Source organism: Sander vitreus, chromosome 11, assembly GCF_031162955.1.
Source record: "Sander vitreus isolate 19-12246 chromosome 11, sanVit1, whole genome shotgun sequence".
NCBI classification, from domain to species: Eukaryota; Metazoa; Chordata; class Actinopteri; order Perciformes; family Percidae; genus Sander; species Sander vitreus.
The window spans coordinates 10,822,895-10,843,600 of NC_135865.1; the positions used below are offsets into that span (position 1 = coordinate 10,822,895).

Genomic DNA, 20,706 nt, shown 5'->3' on the forward strand with positions numbered 1-20,706 from the left:
GGTGATGTTTTGATCACAAATGTGCTATAAGCGTCATTAACTGTCCTCAGTCATAAGGGCTGAGTAAAGATAAAAAAAAAAAGATCCCACTTTGAAGTTACATCGCTCATTTTTCTATCCTTGTAAAAACATCTTATGTATGTGAAAACATGTGCACACTGAGTTTATGTAAAACAAAACATATCTATCCTACAACCACAGGGCTGTATCAACATCTCAAACATGTTTTTTTATTTTTTATAAATTATTGACGTGGTAACTCTGTGGCTCAGTATTAAGATGCGTTATTTCACACTGTGAATTTGATGCCGGACCATGACCAAAACATCACGCCTCTAATTAGCTCGGGGCTGATAGTGTGCTGGAATTTAATTTCTTCTTTCAAATGGTTTCATTTTCATAATATATACCCAGTGGTGCATTATAAAACATCTCTTTTGTATGTAAAAAAAAAAAAAAAAGTTCATTAAGTGATGTAAACACTTAGTGAAATAAAACAAACTAAATTAAGAAAGGTAAGCAATTAAGTAATTAAAGGACTATTCTTGCAATTTAGTATTAGACATACATAATGTTGGGGAGCTTGTGAGAAAAAGAATAGTCATCAAACAGCAGAAGCTGAAATATCCTGAATTTTACCACCAAGTATGAGTCTTGAGCCAAAAACCCTGGATCCTACACTTCCCATTATGCAACAAAAAGTCTTTCAATCTTCACACCCCCAGTTTGAACCACAGGCATTCTGTTAAAGGTTAAAGTCTCAAGCTGAATTTGAGATAACCCTGATGACATCACTATGACATCATCAGGGTTATTTTCTCAGACTTTTGAACGCTCCCTCCGAGAGCCACAGGAGACTGAACAGTACTCCTAACAAGTAAACTGAACTTCATGAGTAATTATTAGTATTGGTGTGTCCCTTTATGTCACCACTGCTGCTGCAAAGATAGGTCCTATTTGCTTTCATGCCATTTAATACTGGTAATAATATTTTAGCTCTGCTACTCACTCAATATTCATCCTCGCCACAGAATCCAATGTGTTGTAGCCAGCTGCCATGAAATTGCTCTTGTACTGAGTCATCTTAATGGAGTCCAGCCAGTCGCCGATGGAGATGAACATCGGGTAGTCCATTTCCTCCCCCGGAGACTCCGGTAGACTGATACAAAAAATAAAAAATAACCCAGATAATGTCAGATCCTGCCAGTATTCCTAAACATATCAGAGGTAGACAACTGACCTTACTGGCTTAAAGATTTCAGCGTGACACACACACTTGGTCCTACTTTTAGGCGTAGGAGTAAGAGCATTTTATACACTTTCTTAACCAGAAAAGTCACCCTATCTTTGCCTGGATTTGGGAGAGATGTCCTATCAAAGCTTACTGTGTATTGTAACTCAAATAACTCAAGTTCTGTTCTTAGTTCAGAGATGCTTGAAAAATACGATCCCCTGTCACCGCAGCTCAAATTAACTTACAGCAGGCACGTGCACACATAGACATCAAAAGGGGCGTGAGCACCTGTCCTTTTTCTTCCTTGAGAGAATGTGCCCTTTTTAAATTAATAAAAAAGGGCACTTTTTTAATTCAATATTTCTTGAATAAAATAATCTAAATATCAGATCGGGAGATGAGACTTTGTCGATCCCTCTCTCTCTCTCTCTCTCTCTCTGCGATGATTCTCCTCGCGCCACACACACATTTGTTGGGGACCCGTCATTGACATAATGCATTCCCTAGCCCCTTACCCTAACCTTAACCATCACAACTAAATGCCTAACCTTAACCCTTACCCTAACCCTAACCATAACCTAATTCTAACCCTAATCCTAAAACCAAGTCTTAACCCTCAAACAGCCCTTTACAGTTGTGGGGTCCAGCATTTTGGTCCCACAAAGCTGTCCAGACCCCACAAGTATACTGTAAAAGACAAAACAAATAGTTAAGGTCTGTCTTGCTAATATGCATGAGCTACTAGCTTATGTAATAAGTTAGCTAAGGTTTGGCTGAGGCATCATAGCCATACAGGCTAATGTACTGTGGCCTACCTAATGGAGACACTCCAGGTGAACAGCTACAGTAAAATCAGTGTCTAATAACGTCATTGCAATCGCTACATTGATATGCAAAGTAGGCGTTAACTAATTAAAATGCACTAATTTGCATACATTTGACAAGGCACTGCAGGTGAACAGGATAAACAAAATAAATAAAACATATCAGCACAGAACTTCCCCAGCAAATGAGTTAAGAGTCTTTCCCCCTTAAATGTTAGGTAATTTAGAAGAGATCTACAGATGAAGCCTAACACAAATACCATCTAAATGTGTATTTTGGAAGTTTTATTTCCATTAGAGTAAAAGAAGACATTGAAGCAAAATAGACCAAAATCTCTAAATTGACCACAACATCAAAAAAGTGTCCTGCATTAAACAGTTACTTCATCATTTGGATCGTAGGCTCCTCATCTAATAATAACGGTGCTTTTTCATTATTGGTGGAGTGTTTTTTCCTGTAAAATTAACACAATCGCAGCAACAGCCTTTTTCAGTTTAGTGTGAAGATTTTTGTTGAGATTTTTGTTGAGATTTTTTGAAGTTTTATTTACCACACCAAAAGATTTAAAATAATTGATTGCCATTTGCAAAATAAACAAAACTATGTCCCTCTCCTTGGTGCAGTCGCTTGTTCTAAATATATACTTGAAACTAGTAGCATAGAAAACACATTGTGGCAGAGTTTCCTTTGGTGCTTGTAATTAACCTGGTAAATACTAAAAAGTCTCTGTGTGAACTGATTATTTTGAGTATTTATTAAATCTATTAAACAATTGCGTTAGGGAAATAAGACAAATTGGTAAGGTAGTCAGAGTTGTGTTAATATATTTAATTTTTTTGTTTAAATTTCAAATAAATAATTATTCATTAACTATTAGGCCTTTTTTTTTTCCTTGAGCCCCTTCCACCTAAAATGTCTGTGCACGTCCCTGACTTACAGTGCATTTACATTTAAAGCATATCATGGTGCTAGGAACTCTTTAATACTGTACCTCTGAATGTCCTCTACCAGTGGCAGCAGGCTGCTGGGGTTACGGATCAGTTTATCCAAGAAGGTAACAACATCGGTGAATTTAGGCCGGTGACTCCTCTCCTTCTGCCAGCAGTGCAGCATCAGTTGGTGCAGGGCCACGGGGCAGCCCATCGGTGCAGGCAGCCGGTAGCCCTCTTCAATAGACAGAATCACCTGGAGAGACAGTCGGCTGTGATAAAGGACGAAGTCTTAATGTGGAAGATGGCTACTTTATTAGAATTCTATTAGCTTGAAAATGAATCTACTCGGAAATCAAAATAGTGGTTTCTCTTTGATCTTGCAGACAAACACAATAAACCTACTGAATATAAAAACATATATAAAAATGTAGCATTGTTTGGCGTTATATAAATTTGCATGTAAGATCTGAGGTTTTGGGGTTGCATTTACAAAGCTTTACAGTGCTACGAGTTGATCCTACTCAACGAATATGAACATTCTTAACAATTATTTTCTATGAATAAAGAGCTAAAATGAAGGTTAAGAACATTGTAAACAGTGACTTAACATAGTGTTTCACACAATTAAAATGTATAATATTCCTGTATTTCACATATAAATGCTAAGGAGATCCTATTTTTATGATCTGTTTCGTCTTTCATCTATGCATCTTTTATTTCCTATAACCTCCTCCTTGCATGTTTACTTTCCCGTGTAGTACAAATAAAGTTGAACTATGTCTTTTATACATGTGCCCAAACCTAATCTGTACTAACAATCAATTCCAACATGCAAGTGTTAATCCCTTATCTGAGCCGATAGCGTGTCCATGTAGTCGTTATACAGTTGATCTCCATATCATCTGTGAGTCTACGCTACGGGAAAGTCGAGGTCCATACATGTATCTTTGTAGGGAGCATTGTTAAGTGGCTGACCAGGATGAGATAGTGTTTGGCTGGTTTTGCGGCTTGGCTGACCTTTTGCCTTGGAAAGCACTTCTAAGCAATTCCCAAACAGCACAAATCCTCCCCAAACCCTGGGACCTTAGTGAATGTGCGTGTGTGGGTGTCTGTGTATAAATGTGTATATGAGTCTGTGTGTAAGGGGTTGAAGGGATTACGGTGGAGCTTTCACACTCAGCGGAGAGAGGGATGGATCTGCTTCCTCCACGGTCCCTCCAATCCCTGACCACAGCCCAGGGATCAGCAGGGTTGCTCAGCCACAGTGAATCCACAGCTTTAAACTCCCCCTCTATCCAACCAAAGTCTTCTGAACCTCTGACCTTCACTGCTCTTTTCCTTTCCCTCTCACTCATCTTTTTCATCCTTTTGGTGACTCTCACCAGCATTTCTGTTCCTCCCCTGCTCTCCTTTAAAGAGGTAGGCTTTTAATGTGAGAAAACAGCCAAGGAGCAGGTTGAAGGGCAGCAATTTTAACACATATAATGGAAAATAAACAGAATGTACTCAGTGGAGCAGGACTTGAATTGAGAAGTCAATATTGAGGTGAGCTGCAGTGCTAGAGGTTAGAGAGCCAGACTTGTGAGGGGAATATTTGTGAAAACAACATGAACAAGTCTTCTTCATCCTCTCGGAAGAATCACTGAGATGCTGAATGGAAAATCACTTAAAGGAATAGTTATATGGAATAGAAACAGCACTCAAAAGTTCAAACACCAGCACGCTCACATTACACTCAGTGAGTTAGCTAATGCAACTGTGTCAACCAACTTATCCAGGAACAATTTCTTTATATTTCCAAAAGACAAAAAATGACAGAAAAAAGAGCCTGTGCTTGATGATGTATAATAGCAACAGCTCTTAGAGGGCTATGCCTATACTCATAGAATATGGAGTTACAATACGTAACTATCGTTTAAGATCGTGTCATAGCTCCAAATAAAGCCCATCCAGTGTTTTAGTCAGTACCTCCTAATGCTTCCCACATAATGATTCAAATTGGATATATGGTAGCCAAGACTACCATTGAAGTTAAGGTCACTTCAATTCAAGGTCTTCAGTAAGACTTCTGGGACTTTACATTGTACAATTACACACGTATAATACAGATTGGATTTTTAAGGCTGATTCTGATATTTTTTAGACTTCATATTTTTTAAATGTCATTTAAAAAATGACTGTTTATAGGTAAAAAACAATCTCGAAACAGTAAAGACAGCGGAAAAATTTACACAAATAATGCAAGCAGAAATTTTTTTTGAGCACACACATAAAAATTCTGGGGAAATTTGGGACCTTAATCAAATGTGTTTGGTCAGAGATATTTGGTACCAGATTTAGCTAGTAGCCACCAACTGCCCCTGTCCCTGGGCAGGTAAACATGGTTCATGATGACCCCAGCGTTTCTAAAATCCTGGGCCACGTTCAGCAAAATGCAGCAACATGTTTTTATAAACTAAAAATGGGGGTGCGTTGAACATCCTGTTGTGTGTGCGAGAGCTCTGCCTTTTTATTACCACGAGTTTACATGCACTTCTCTGCTGATTGGGTATCACCTGGGAAACAGCCAATAAATGAGAGACACACCCACCAAACGAGAGAAAACATATCTCAAAGCCGTTGCACACCGTTTCACACCTTTCTGAGGAAACATGTCATTTAACATGGAAACCATAACAACACGGTGCACACCCGGTTTGAGATTGAACGTGCCCCTGGTTATGGTCCTGCCCATAGCATCCTGTCACCAACAGGATAAACCATGATTATCAATACTATTAGCATAACTCATTTCTTTTAAGGAATTGAATATTTGTTTAACATATCTCATGTACAGTAGGCTTATTTATTTATTTATTTATTCACTTTTCGGCATCAAATACTTTTGTGTTTCATACTGTACCATAAAGCCAATTTAAGGGACCAAAAAAAATAAAATAGAAAGCAAATAAACTACTTAAGATATCAGTCACCAAACTGATGCCTCCTCTCCTCTTCTGCTGCAGTAGCTCTACCACTTCTTTTCTGAAATCACTGAAAAGCTCCTTTGCGTCATGGTCCATTTCCTTCAATTTTGAATATAAGTGTCATGAATATGCAGTACATTGTATTAAAGACTTACAAACTTGGTGGCAGAAGCTTTTCGGATTAAGTCAGTGAGACTCGAGAGCTTTTTGATTGAGAGGGGAGAGTGAGTAGGATAATGAGGTAATCATGCAGTTGGTACTTAATCGTTCTTTTTTGTAACTCTAAAGAACATTATCCCGACAGGGTCACTTCCCATGTGACACAAATGCACTGTAAACAACCATTGTGATGATGACTACAATACTCACATCCTGATTGGACATCTCCCAGTATGGCCGCTCCCCATATGACATCACTTCCCACATGACGATGCCATAACTCCACGCATCGCTGGCAGAGGAGAACTTCCTGTAGGAGATGGCCTCAGGAGCAGTCCATCGGATGGGGATCTTACCACCCTGGTCACACACACACACACAAATAAAGTAAACACTCATGGATAGACAGATTGTAAAAATGTTTATTATGTACAGCATCTAGTAATTCATTCAACGTATACCTCAGCATCTCAGTACCCTCAACCCTGCCTCACCTCTCTCCTCTCTCGCCATCCCCTCACCTCACCTCACCTCACCCTTCTGTGGATTTCAACCACAGTGTTGTGGAGCAGAAAGTTAAACTTGGAACCGTAAACACAGCATTTCCTTCGCACAATAACCTCAATACAAACCAGGAAATGGAGGTCACTGTGGGCTCAGACAGATTTACAGAACAGCGTAATTTCAGTTTTTGAAATTTAGCTTTTGCTATCTAAGTCAACTCCATCTGTCGCTGGCCTTAGGAGAGAAGGCAAAAAAATTACTTTTCAGCAGCCTTATCAAGTAGGAGTAGTCGGTACATCAGTTTGCTGATATCTCAAGCCACACTGACGGTATCAGTCTGTAAATACAAATTCAAGTGTCCCAAATTCCAAATGCATTTCAATACTGATAAAACTTATAGTTGTTTGGAAATGATGAACTTGCTTTGGAGATTAAAAATGATAAGGTACAATAATAGCAGGTAATGTTTTTTTTTTTATATGAAGTGATACAGGGAGGATTAGCCACAGAACAGCTGGTAGGCAGTGTCTTGTAAGCTCTCAGTACATGTCTGTACATTTAGTTGCTGGGTCTCTGTGCCTTTCATAGTTCAAGACTTCAAACTTCTGATGAGGTTCTTTTACAAAGCCAGGAACAGAACAGGATGCGTCAGCCAACTGTTATCCGTGTTATTACTGTTGGTGTTGGTGCTGTCACAGCTGACACATGTATTATTATGTTTTAAATCAATGTATTGTTCTGATATCCCATCAGCATGATGGCTTATTGTAAATCACATTGTTACTATGGTTGGAAACACAGAGCTAGATAGTTTGTTGGAACAAGGAGAGATGATCTAACAAGCACTACACTGATTAAATTTTTATCTCTGCTGTATCTCTGAATACAGCAGATTGTATCTTGAAGGAAACCATCTCTGTCTTTAGAAAACCCCTTCAGATGCCTTTTTCAAGTGACTGAATTTCCAACAGTATAGCGAATATAAGTGTTCATTCCCAGAGATGTTTAGTGCTGTCACTATTTGTATCTGTGTTTGTATATTTGTAGAGCTAAAAAATGCAAAGCTTGACTCCAAGAAAAGGAAGACAACAGTTATCTTTGTTGGACTATAGCAATATTTCAATCAGAGGCTTTTTAATGCAAATACTGAATACCTTTAGCCAAATATTGTATTTGGGTTTTGCCACATGCCTGCCTCCTACCCCTGAATCTCCAATCAAAAGTTGTTCAGATAAGCTCTGAGCAGAGAAAATGGACTTGAGTCAATATGTCACTGTCGTGCGAAGGGCTTTGGAGGCCAGTGCCAAACTGCCGATACAAAATTAAAGTAATATATGACCATTTCATTACATTACATTACAACGCAGCATTTTCAGCTTGTCCCATAAACTAAATCATTGTAAGGGTAAAAAAAAACAAAGCTATGTAACTATTTACCAACACATCCTCATACATAAACGACACTGAAGGTTGATTTTTAAAGACTCCCAAAACGACACATGCAACTGTTTTGTTTACTGCTGCATAGTGGCAGTTTAATCATGTGACCGTAATCCTGTGACCGTTCTATTTAACCTAAATAGTTTATAGCTAATAGGCTCAGTTTGTACTAAACGTTGTGAAATGGAACTAGTTAGGTTGAGGCACCAAAATACATTTAGGGTTAGTAAAACATCAGGGATTGGCTTAAAATGAGGTGACGTAATGTGACATCATGGACGTCCTTGCATCACAGACTAAAACTCGGTTAACTTTAAAAAGACAGTTCAGTTGTTGTTTCACACAGGACCTGAACCACAGTCTTCCGAGTGAAAGTCCTGTGTTTAGTTGACCCATCCAACACCCAAACCTACCTATCCTTATACGGAATTTGGCACTTTATTCTTTGTCACCTCACTTCTGTATTTGCTCTGGCGATAATTACCACAGCCATGAGAGGCTGCCCTTCTCCGGGAACCATCACCTTATCGTGGTGGAGAGGTTTGTGTGTCCCTATGAACCTGAGGGCTGTGTTGTCTGGAGCTGTGTGCTCCTGGTAGGGTCTCCCAAGGCAAAGTGGTCTCAGGTGAGGGGCCAGACAAAGAATGGTTCAAAAAATCCTATGAAAAATCGAGGAAGGGATGAAGTGACCCTGCCCGGAGGAAGCCCGGGGCCCCCGTCTGGAGCCAGGCCCAGATGGAGGGCTCGTCAGCGAGCGTCTGGTGGCCGGGTTTGCCACGGAGCCCGGTCGGGCACAGCCCGAAAAAAGCTACGTGGCGGACATCCCTCCATCCCATGGGCCCACCACCTGTGGGAGGAACCGCTGGGGTCGGGTGCGCTGCCACATGGGTGGCAGTGAAGGTCAGGGGCCTCGACGGACCAGACCCGGGCAGCAGAGGCTGGCTCTGGGGGACGTGGAATGTCACCTCTCTGTGGGGGAAGGAGCCGGAACTTGTGCGGGAGGTGGAGCGCTACCGGTTAGATCTGGTGGGGCTTACCTCTACGCACAGTCTTGGTTCTGGAACCATACTCCTGGATAGGGGTTGGACTCTTTTTCTTCTCCGGAGTTGCCCAGGGTGTGAGGCGCCGGGCGGGTGTGGGGATACTCACAAGCCCCCGGCTGAGCGCCGCTACGTTGGAGTTTAACCCGGTGGACAAGAGGGTCGCCTCCCTACGCCTGCGGGTTGTGGGGGGAAAACTCTGACTGTTGTTTGTGCATATGCACCAAACAAGAGTTCAGAGTATTCGGCCTTCTTGGAGACCTTGAGTGGAGTCCTGCATGGGGCTCCAGTTGGGGGACTCCATAGTTCTGCTGGGGGACTTCAACGCGCACGTGGGTAATGATGGAGACACATGGAGAGGCGTGATTGGGAGGAACGGCCTCCCTGATCTAAACCAGAGTGGTTGTTTGTTGTTGGACTTCTGTGCTAGTCATGGATTGTCTATAACGAACACCATGTTCGAACATAGGGATGCTCATAAGTGTACTTGATACCAGAGCACCCTAGGCCAAAGGTCAATGATCGATTTTATAATCGTTTCATCTGATCTGAGGCCATATGTTTTGGACACTCGGGTGAAGAGAGGGGCGGAGCTGTCAACCGATCACCATCTGGTGGTGAGTTGGGTCAGGGGGTGGGGGAAGACTCTGGACAGACCTGGTAAGCCCAAACGGGTAGTGCGGGTAAATTGGGAACGTCTGGAGGAGGCCCCTGTCCGACAGACTTTCAACTCACACCTCCGGCGGAGCTTTTCGTGCATCCCTGTGGAGGCTGGGGGGCATTGAACCCGAGTGGACAATGTTCAAAGTTTCCATTGCTGAAGCTGCGGTGAGGAGCTGTGGTCTTAGGGTCTTAGGTGCCTCAAGGGGCGGTAACCCACGAACACCGTGGTGGACACCGGTGGTCAGGAAGCCGTCCGACTGAAGAAGGAGTCTTTCCGGGATATGTTATCCCAGACGACTCCCGGAGGCAGTTGCAAGGTACCGAAGGGCCCGAAGGGCTGCAGCCTCTGCCGTGAAAGAGGCAAAGCAGCGTGTGTGGGAGAAGTTCGGAGAAGACATGGAGAAGGACTTTCGGTCGGCACCAAGGTGCTTCTGAAAACCGTTCGCCACCTCAGGAGGGGGGAAGCGGGGAACCATCCAAGCTGTGTACAGTAAGGATGGGACGCTGTTGACCTCAACTGAGGAGGTAATAGGGCGGTGGAAGGAGCACTTTGAGGAACTCCTAAATCCGACTAATACGCCGTCTATGGTAGAGGCAGAGCTGGAGGATGAGGGGGGATTGGCATCAATTTCCCTGGTGGAGGTTGCTGAGGTAGTTAAACAACTCCACAGTGGCAAAGCCCCAGGAATTGATGAGATCCGTCCCAGAAATGCTTAAAGCTCTGGGTGTGGAGGGGTTGTCTTGGTTGACACGCCTCTTCAACATTGCGTGGAAGTCTGGGACGGTGCCTAAGGAGTGGCAGACCGGGGTGGTGGTTCCCCTTTTTAAAAAAGGGGGGACCAGAGGGTGTGTGCCAATTACAGGGGTATCACACTTCTCAGCCTCCCGGTAAAGTCTACTCCAAGGTGCTGGAAAGGAGGGTTCGGTCGATAGTCGAATCTCAGGTTGAAGAGGAACAATGCGGATTCCGTCCCTGGTCGTGGAACAACGGACCAGATCTTTACTCTTGCAAGGATCCTGGAGGGAGCCTGGGAGTATGCCCAACCAGTCTACATGTGTTTTGTGGATCTGGAGAAGGCGTATGACCGGGTGCCCCGGGAGATACTGTGGGAGGTGCTGCGGGAGTACGGGGGTGAGGGGGTCCCTTCTCAGGGCCATCCAATCTCTGTACGACCAAAGCGAGAGCTGTGTCCGGGTTCTCGGCAGTAAGTCGGACTCGTTTCAGGTGAGAGTTGGCCTCCGCCAGGGCTGCGCTTTGTCACCAATCCTGTTTGTAGTATTTATGGACAGGATATCGAGGCGTAGTCGGGGTGGAGAGGGGTTGCAGTTCGGTGGGCTGGGGATCTCATCGCTGCTTTTTGCAGATGATGTGGTCCTGATGGCATCATCGGCCTGTGACCTTCAGCACTCACTGGATCGGTTCGCAGCCGAGTGTGAAGCGGCTGGGATGAGGATCAGCACCTCTAAATCGGAGGCCATGGTTCTCAGCAGGAAACCGATGGAGTGCCTTCTCCAGGTAGGGAATGAGTCCTTACCCCAAGTGAAGGAGTTCAAGTACCTTGGGGGTCTTGTTCGCGAGTGAGGGGACAATGGAGCGGGAGATTGGTCGGAGAATCGGCACAGCAGGTGCGGTATTACATTCAATTTATCGCACCGTTAGACGAAAAGAGAGCTGAGCCAGAAGGCAAAGCTCTCAATCTATCGGTCAGTTTTTGTTCCTACCCTCACCTATGGTCATGAAGGCTGGGTCATGACCGAAAGAACAAGATCCAGGGTACAAGCGGCCGAAATGGGTTTCCTCAGGAGGGTAGCTGTCGTCTCCCTTAGAGATAGGGTGAGAAGCTCAGTTATCCGTGAAGAGCTCGGAGTAGAGCCGCTGCTCCTTTGCGCCGAAAGGAGCCAGTTGAGGTGGTTCGGGCATCTGGTAAAGATGCCCCTGGGCGCTCCCTAGGGAGGTGTTCCAGGCACGTCCAGCTGGGAGGAGGCCTCGGGGGAGACCCAGGACTAGGTGGAGGGATTATATCTCTAACCTGGCCTGGGAACGCCTCGGGATCCCCCAGTCGGAGCTGGTTAATGTGGCCCGGGAAAGGGAAGTTTGGGGTCCCCTGCTGGAGCTGCTACCCTCGCGACCCGACCCCGGATAAGCGGATGACGATGGATGGATGGATGAGAGGCTGCCGCTTAACAAGAAACGTAATTGTGGGTCATTATGAGCTGCCTGCAAAATCGACCCATACGGTCGTTTTTTTGGGTGCAGACTAGTCTCGCATTGCCAGACCTTCCTCCACAGCACTGCGGAGGAGGGTCTGGCTAGTCCACACAGCATTCCGGGATGGGAGAAAAATGTGCTCTGGTTTATTTTGGCATTTCTTTAAACCAATCAAAATCGTCTTCGGCGGCGCTAAGCGCCAGACGAAGCAACATTGCCTCTGCAAAATAGCCTCGGGAACTTTTTTTGGTGGAACATGTGTACGTTCAAAGGTTGTTTTAGTTTTGCAAATAAAACTTTCGGCGGCACCTGAACAATTACGGAAATGAAACGTTGTCGATATAGACTAGGTGTGGACGGACTGCTATTTAAGTGAAGTTTTCAATGGAACTAATGGTATTATTATTATTTCCTAGAACAGGATCAACTCATCTTTGTTAAAACCTGTCATATATTAGGAACTGCTGCTTGGTTTTAGAGGGATGTGTCAGGTGTGTACCGTTGTGGTGTAAGCAGCTTCCGGGTCATCCTCCAGCACTCGGGACAGGCCGAAGTCTGACACTTTACACACCAGGTTGCTGTTGACCAGAATGTTTCGAGCTGCCAGGTCCCGGTGAACGTAGCCCATGTCTGACAGATACTTCATGCCTGAGGCGATGCCACGCAGCATGCCAACCAACTGGATGACAGTGAAGTGACCGTCATGTTGCTGACAGGGAGAGCAGGATACAGAGAGAAATGAGGAGCCATTGAAAAAAAATAGAGAGAGCGCAGACGAGAGAGAAAAGCAGGGTCGATAGGAAACACATAAAGACAAAAATTATATAATGGTATGTATGGAGCAACATAATATACAGTGATTTTTGTAGAAGATAAAAAATGTTCAGAATTATGCTGGCAGTTTATTGACAATATATTCCCATTTCAGCTTCTTGAAAGGCAAAACAGAGACAATGTTAAACTGCCTGTCTTTCTTAAAATTCTTAAAGATACTTTACTATGCGTGGTCCCCAGCTGAGCACAGTATCCTTAAATAACCTATGACCAAGGGTGATCTTGCTATCCTGCGTGCAACAAAGACATGCAAAGGTAGTGTTGCTTTTACAGACTGAGACAAATGCGTTAAGGCTTTCTTTTCTAAAACTATATATATATATCTATATCAGCATTTATTTTCAGGAAAGAGACATGATCATACTCAAGTTCTCTGATCACCTCAAAACTCACCCTCAGAAAGGAGTCCAGCGATCCATTTTCCACATACTCCACCACAATCATTACAGGCCTGCCTGCAAACACACAAACACAACACACTCCTTATTTCTCCAAAGATGCTTTCTTTGCTAAAGGAAAGTGGATGGTGAAAGACAAGACAGAAGAAATGTGACAGGTGAATGTAATGACACCTTAGCCACTTGCATGTGCTGTGAGCTACAGTTAAAAGCTCATAAGCTACTAAGTGGATCTTTGTCTGTGCTTGCAGGTTTTTAAACGGTAAATATCGAGATTTATATCTTATGATCGAAGATGCTCTTAGGCTGTGTTTTGTGTTAAAATTCTCTCTCTCTCTCTCTCTCTCTCTCTCTCTCTCTCTCTCTCTATATATATATATATATATATATATACTGTATATATTTAAATTTGACCATTAAAATTTACACCATTATTTGTCGATGAAACCTTTAAATGAAACCACCACTTGGTAATATTACTAATTATTATAAACACTTAAACAACTGGTGATATTGAAACAATGATGGGCATTTGTGGACAATCTAATAATGCCACAGAGAAATAAACTCAGTTGAAGGGCTTTTTTAAAACCACCAGTGTAGAACTGCAATTACATTATCATATTAGATGTGCATGATGCTGAAAGAATCTGAGGTGATTTTTGGCAACTAATAGGCAAACCCTCAATTTTCAAATGTCTTTGCAGCTATTATCATCTATAACGTAAGCATCTAAAGTTGCAGATATCACAGGACAACATGGAGCAAAGACTGGTCAGCATGATAAATTATTGAATAAAGGCCATCAAACTATTAGTCAAGGGGCACTGGTCCCAAATGATCCTCTGATAAAGCACAAGCTAATGTTCTAAGTCATGTAGGTGACACATTGGAATCACACTGTGTGTGTGTGTGTGTGTGTAACTGCCAGTCTGAGACAAAGAAGGACAACGAGAAGGCTTGGGAAACACACACACCATCAGCAGTTGATTGATCGATCAATTCATAAAACTTTTTCAACCTTCCGAACAGGACCTGCTCAGTATTCAGTCCATGGCGTGAAACAGTTAGGAACAGGTGCAAGCACAGTCTCTCTTTCCAAATGTTATTGTTTCCCCACAGAGGACTCCTACAGTGTTACAGTGACTGGTTTACAGCTGGGAGGCTGGTTGTCCAGGCCGGTGTGCCAGTGAGCTGTACTGTAAAACATTCTGAACTGCTGGAAAAGGAAATAAAAGTGTTACTGTAGTGAAGTAACACCATGGTACCACACTCCAGATTCAAGAGAGCTTCTTTGCTCACATGGGAATGGGAAAAAAAATCACATGGTGGAGGATTGAGTATCACTTTAATTTATGATGTCAATGCAAAGATTGGTAAAAATATTCATTTAAGACATCTGAATGTCTTTACAGGATACGGGATGTTTTCTGTATCATAAGGGCACAATGCTTAATAGCAGTGTAACTTTATAGAGTAAAGGCATTCGATCCAAATTTCAGACACACTGACATATTACGCAGCTTGTGACGATGTCACGACATGTCTAAATGTCTTCATAAATGTGTTTTTATTTTTATTGGAAGGGACTTATTGAATATTTTATATTGCACTTTTGCATTTTGTGTTAAGGAACAAAACTATCGTGTACTGTGGCATACACCTGTGGAAAAATGGAGAAATACTGACTGTGTTAACATTCACTGTTAAACAGCTTAAATTTGTTTAACATTTTAAATAATCAAAGCCAAACCAAGCATAACATCAACAAGGGAATGTTGAACCTCAGCCCACATTCCTGTCACCAGAGAAAAGAAGGCACGGTGGGTATATGGTTGGATGGATGAGCAGACTTACTTTAGACCAAATAGGCACATGATGTTTCTTTCTCAAACTGCCACATTTATCATTACACCCTTAAATTTGCAGATACTTCCCCCCCCCCAACACCAATCCAGGAGGGATAGACAGGAAATTATTTGATCAAGCTTGGCTTTCCTGAGCTAATTAGCAATGCCTGGAAACAATATATATAGTTATGCAGCGCCTGAACAAAAACAAACGCACCTGTTTACCAGAGTCAAAATGTGTCACCTGTTATTTTTGAGCAGGTATAGCAGTCAGTCACAGCACGATACTCTCTGTAATTAGTCTCTGAAGAACAACAACAGATGTAGGGAGTGAATGATGGAGAAAGTTAGTGAAAGGGATACTCAGAATGAATGTCTCTGTGTGTGTGTGTGTGTGTGTGTGTGTGTGTGTGTGTGCGTGTGTGTGCAATGCATGCACCATCAGTTAGACAGAAATGGGAAAGGGTTTGCTCTGATAACTTACTCTCTTATAAACGCAGATGACTAAGAACTAATGTCAGAGATTCATGTAAGTCAAAAGTGGAGATTCAATCGATTTTACTGAATATTTCATGCTTTACACATTTCAAAGTGCCTTAAAACACACCTAGATACAAGGTGCCAACCTGCTCATCAGAAGCAGTTAAGGTGACTTGCTCAAGGAAACTTCAACACTCTCTCTGGAGGAGCCGGGAATCGAATCAGGAACCTTCAGATTACTAGACAAACGCCGACAGCCAGTCAGTGCTGTTGACCTCTGATGTGATGAAAGGTCCTTCCCGAGCCACTGAGACTCAAAATGTTTTTATCCTTTCATCATCAGATGTCTTACCAGAAAATCATCTAAGTGTTGTGTGGGGGGATTTTTTTTCAGTCAATAGCTTCAGAGATGGTCGACTATAAAAACTAGAGTTTAAACCATCGGTGCAAAACATCAGTAATCAGCAGTTTTAATGTAATGATGGCATGTATTGGCCTTTAAAGACCCTTATCAGCTGAATTCCTTGTCAGCAGGGTCAGAGCTGAGGAGTGTCCTCTATCTACAATCAGGGAAGGGGGAGGGGGTTGAAAGTCTACAGGGGACACATTTATATTCACAGCAATGTCTCAGTTTATACAACCCCTGTAAAAACAACCATATGTTGCGCTGGGTGAACCCCGTAAAACAGAGCTCGTTAACAACACACACACACACACACACACACACACACACACACACACACACACACACACACACACACACACACACACACACACACACACACACACACCATGCATGAGCACTATGGGAGAGGGTAATGCATACTCTACACCAGTGGTTTTCAAAGTGGGGTCCGGGGACCCCCAGGGGTCCATGAAGGGGTACGAGGGGGTCCCCAACAAAAAGGAGAATCATTTATTTTCACTATAATTTCATCCATAAGTAACACAATGACAGATTGTATGACTATTTTGCTCATGGGTTTCACTCACTTTCTGTAATAAAATAATAATATATAATAAAAATTCTATCAGGTAGGGGACCCTGGGACAAAGTATTATCACATGGGGGTCCGTGGTCTAATTTGTGTCAGTTTAGGGGTCCTTGATGTAAAAACGTTTGAGAACCACTGCTCTACACAAGGCGCAAACACGAAACAAAACTATGTGTATAAACAGAACAGAGTCAGCTCACTAATCTTGTAAAATACTAAGAAAAACATTAGTGACTTATTCCATACCAAAAAATGCAACCTTAAAAAGTGTTTTTACTGCAATTTACCATTCAAACAACAAAATACATGAATTTATCCATCGGACTGTGGTAAACGGGGTGATGGGTAAAAAGATAGTAATTTCAAATGCTCTTGTTACATTTTATTTTGCTTTTAAAGCAAAGCGCTTATAATGCGAGTGCAGCATCTTGGTCGCCCCCAGACAACAAAACTGGAGGGAGCATCTTTTTTTAATAGAAGTGCAAATGTTTATATGACACATTTCTTCTTCTTATCTTTGTCTCTGTGAGTTACTGGGATTCTACATGGGAAAATGCACCACATATATGACAAGAATTTACGTGAGAAGTAGTAGAGTGGTTTTGGATCGGCCAACTACCAGTGTAGTTGTTGTATCCACCACATCAAACTAATTCATGTTTAAGTGTAGCTGTGACTGGATGGAAATGTGAGGGAGTGACCGTGGTTGTCCCTCATGTTTGCAACTGAAAATATATGTATTTAGCTCTCCTAAAAAAAACAAATTTAAAAATAAGAGTCTGACTGACAAGATAGTTCAAAATGGCTTGGTTTCATCAGTGGTATCAGGACTTTTACTGAATACAAATTAGTGCCGCAGGAAATGTATTGGCAACATGGATGTATTCTGATCACATTTCCAAACTTATTTAAATGGAATCTCAAATAATCCTACTTACTTTTGGTGACCACGCCCTCTAGTCTGATGATGTTGGGGTGGTCAAACTGGCCCATGATTGACGCCTCGCGCAGGAAGTCCCGCCTCTGACGCTCCACATAGCCGCCCTTCAGCGTCTTTATTGCCACTGCAATCTCCTTCTTCCCTGGAGTTCTCAGGCGGCCGCTGCACACCTCGCCAAACTCACCTAAAGCGCACACACGCAAACACACACACACACACACACACACACACACACACACACACACACACACACACACACACACACACACACACACACACACACACACACAGGAGTCTATTACCATCACACACCTTCAGCAGGCAGCATGGTCTGCCACCTGGGGGCACTGTTGCAGTTCCCATCCAAACTCCAGCATTTTTGCCTCTTCTCTGATTAGTTCAACTTCATGAAATTCTCTATTTCACCTACTTAAAAAGCCTTGGATCTATTCTCATACTTTCTTTTGTTCTCTAAACCGGTTAAGCTTTAATAATCCTACAGTCTGTGCAGAGAAAATGACAGTAAGACACTGGGAAATGGAAAGAAAGGCATCAACTTTAGTGTGTACAATGGAGTAGAGAGGGTTCACAGCAATTATATGTGTGGAATGAAAATAGATCATCTCCTATGGCACATTTAAAGCTATTGTTATTCTTACCAACATGAAATGATCCTCTTCCGCCCACATGGCGAAAGGTAGAACCACAAGTGGATGAGTGTATAACTGTGTGTGCAGGCCTGTGTGTGTGTATACCGGCTCCGATCACCCTCTCGATGCGGATTCTGGAGGGGTCGATCTCCTTGGTGAATTCATGGATGGCCTGCGTGGGGTCTTCATATGTATCAGGGTCCACATAGGTCTTTATTCCCGGAAAGGGTCCTGTGGGGACAGAGGGAAAGAAACAGAGACATTGAGAGTGTGTTTTTAATATCTTTACCAGGCTGGAAGGTACAATTAGCAAAACCTAGCCGGACCATTTTAGACAATTCTTTAAGACTCAAAATTAAAAGAAATGTATTGACAAAAAGACTGCTATTGCTTTTACAGCCACTAATGCTATTGTGTAGCTACAAATATTACCCAACCATGGGCACATCTGCAGTTACCAGGAGGGATGTGGAAAGATTGTGGTATCTGACATCTCGTGCAAAACATACTTAAAGTGCTCATATTATGAAAAAAATCACTTTTTCTGGGATTTGGGGTGTTATTTTGTGTCTCTGGTGCTTCCACACGCATACAAACTTGGGGGAAAAAAAACATTCATGCTGTTTTGAGTGAGATACGGGTTTCTGAATGTATCCTGCCTTGAGTCTCCAGGTGAGCTGGTCAAAATTAGCAGGGCCGTCTATATCATCGGCCGAAACATTTGGTGTGTGCTAACCACTTTAGCTAATACCACATCAGCTAGCTGTTTCTCCAACTTCGGTCAGTACAAGGCAGGATTAGCTGGGAGACTTCTTCTAAATGAGGGCGCACTTCCAACTTTGCATTGAATACCTGCAGACGAGGGACATGTAGGTAGTTCTATACAATTTCTTTTGTAGATTAGGGTGAACGTGTGTGTGTTGTAGCAGTGTTTTGCCTTGAGAACGAGGTGGCTAACTACTAGCAGCGCTAGCTTCTAGCTAGTAGTCTTTACCTAGCTACTGCTAACCCAAATGATCTTTTCTTAATCCAAAGGAAAAAATAGGGTTTTTTTCCGAATCACAACGTTAACTATGTGTTTAAAACTGTTACTGTGTCACAGCTTGCACCAGTGGAGAAAATAAGCTTCCATTGTAATTGAAAATGTAGTTGTTTTTTTTTAAGATTAGTTTTTGGGCTTTTTTATTTATTTATAGGACAGCTGAAGATATAAAAGGGGAGAGAGAGGGGAAATGACATGCAGCAAAGGGCCACAGGTCGGAGTCAAACCCACGGCCGCTGCATTGAGGAGTGAACCTCTACATATGGGTGCGCGCTCTACCAGGTGAGCTACCCAGGCGCCCGGAATGTCATTTTTTAAGGGAGTGGGGGTTGCACTCTGAGACTTACACACATACTGTATACTAAACACACACACACGCACACACACACACACACACACACACACACACACACACACACACACACACACACACACACACACACCTTGTTTCTCCTGTCTTTTGCTGAGAAGCAGCAGGGTAGCACATCTTTTAACCCGGGCAAGGTTTTAGCCCCTGCTGTAAGCAAGCATCCACCCTGTTGAAGTGTCCTTGAGCAAGTCAGTGACTCTTTACAGGCTGCTGCTTTTCTGCCTCTGACCCTGACCTCCCAGTGGAGGTGGGGGTAGACAAAAGCTGCAATTCCCCTTCAGGAATCGATACAGTATTACAAAACAAAAATCTGTTGTCTCTGATGCATGAACCAACACCAGCAAAACCCCGAAGCCCCTGTTCTCCTCTCAAAGCGTGTGCTCAACACAACACCCAGGGTTGAGACCTGAGACAAGACCCAGGAGATACAGGGTTTTGAACACACATCAGGCGTGTATAAGCTGTGTTTCAATCTTGAATATCAGCAAACTATGTGGCAGCTTGTTAGCCACCTTCCAAAAACTAATTGAATGTATGTTTCTTCTCTTACCTTTGGCTATCTGTTCTGGCTTTCTCGCCTTAATCCAACTGTCCTCTTAAAACAAAAAAAGTCTCATTTCTCTTCGTCCTCTCATCTCTTCTACCTTTTAACCTGGTTGCCCTTCCTACCCTCGCTTCTTTCACCTTTCTGTTTCTTCTCCAGCAATCTTCCCTCTTCTCTCCCCAATCTTCGTCTTTTTTTCACTTTACAGCTCTCATTTAAATTAGTTTTTTCTCACGTTGGGAATGAAAAGTTGGGTTCTTAAAAGACAAATGACAAAGGCAAAAGAGACAGAAAGGTACAGGAGTGCAGAACCAGACAGCTCAGGGATACAGCTACAAACAGATTAATCAAAAAAGAAAAGAAAAAAAAAGCTCATGTAGAACATCAGATGAAACTTGAGGGGAGGGGAGGAGGAGTGCTGGAGAGGAAGGAGAGTAGAGAGACAGAAAGATGAAGGAGCATGGTGGTTTAAAGCATTTTGCTGTGTTGACTTGTCTGACGTCTTAAACCCTGAATCTATCGTATATGTACCACATTTGCTACTTCTTTTCTTGCTAGCATTTGTAACAATAGCAAGTCAATATTTTTGCATTCTGTACAAGCTTTGTGGAAAATTTAAATATGCATAGTC

At 42.8% G+C, this 20,706-nt stretch overlaps 1 protein-coding gene across 1 annotated transcript in view; it reads right to left on the reverse strand.

Annotated features, from left to right (window-relative positions):
- epha6 (eph receptor A6) overlaps nt 1-20,706 on the reverse strand; it is a 181,026-nt gene that overhangs the window by 274 nt on the left and 160,046 nt on the right. Inside the window, exons 10-16 of the mRNA XM_078261608.1 lie at nt 18,225-18,350; nt 17,468-17,653; nt 13,200-13,261; nt 12,472-12,681; nt 6,327-6,476; nt 3,051-3,244; nt 1,010-1,159 (exon numbers count right to left, since the gene is read on the reverse strand). Coding sequence (XP_078117734.1) covers nt 1,010-1,159; nt 3,051-3,244; nt 6,327-6,476; nt 12,472-12,681; nt 13,200-13,261; nt 17,468-17,653; nt 18,225-18,350 — 1,078 coding nt within the window. The remainder of the gene's footprint in view (nt 1-1,009; nt 1,160-3,050; nt 3,245-6,326; nt 6,477-12,471; nt 12,682-13,199; nt 13,262-17,467; nt 17,654-18,224; nt 18,351-20,706) is intronic.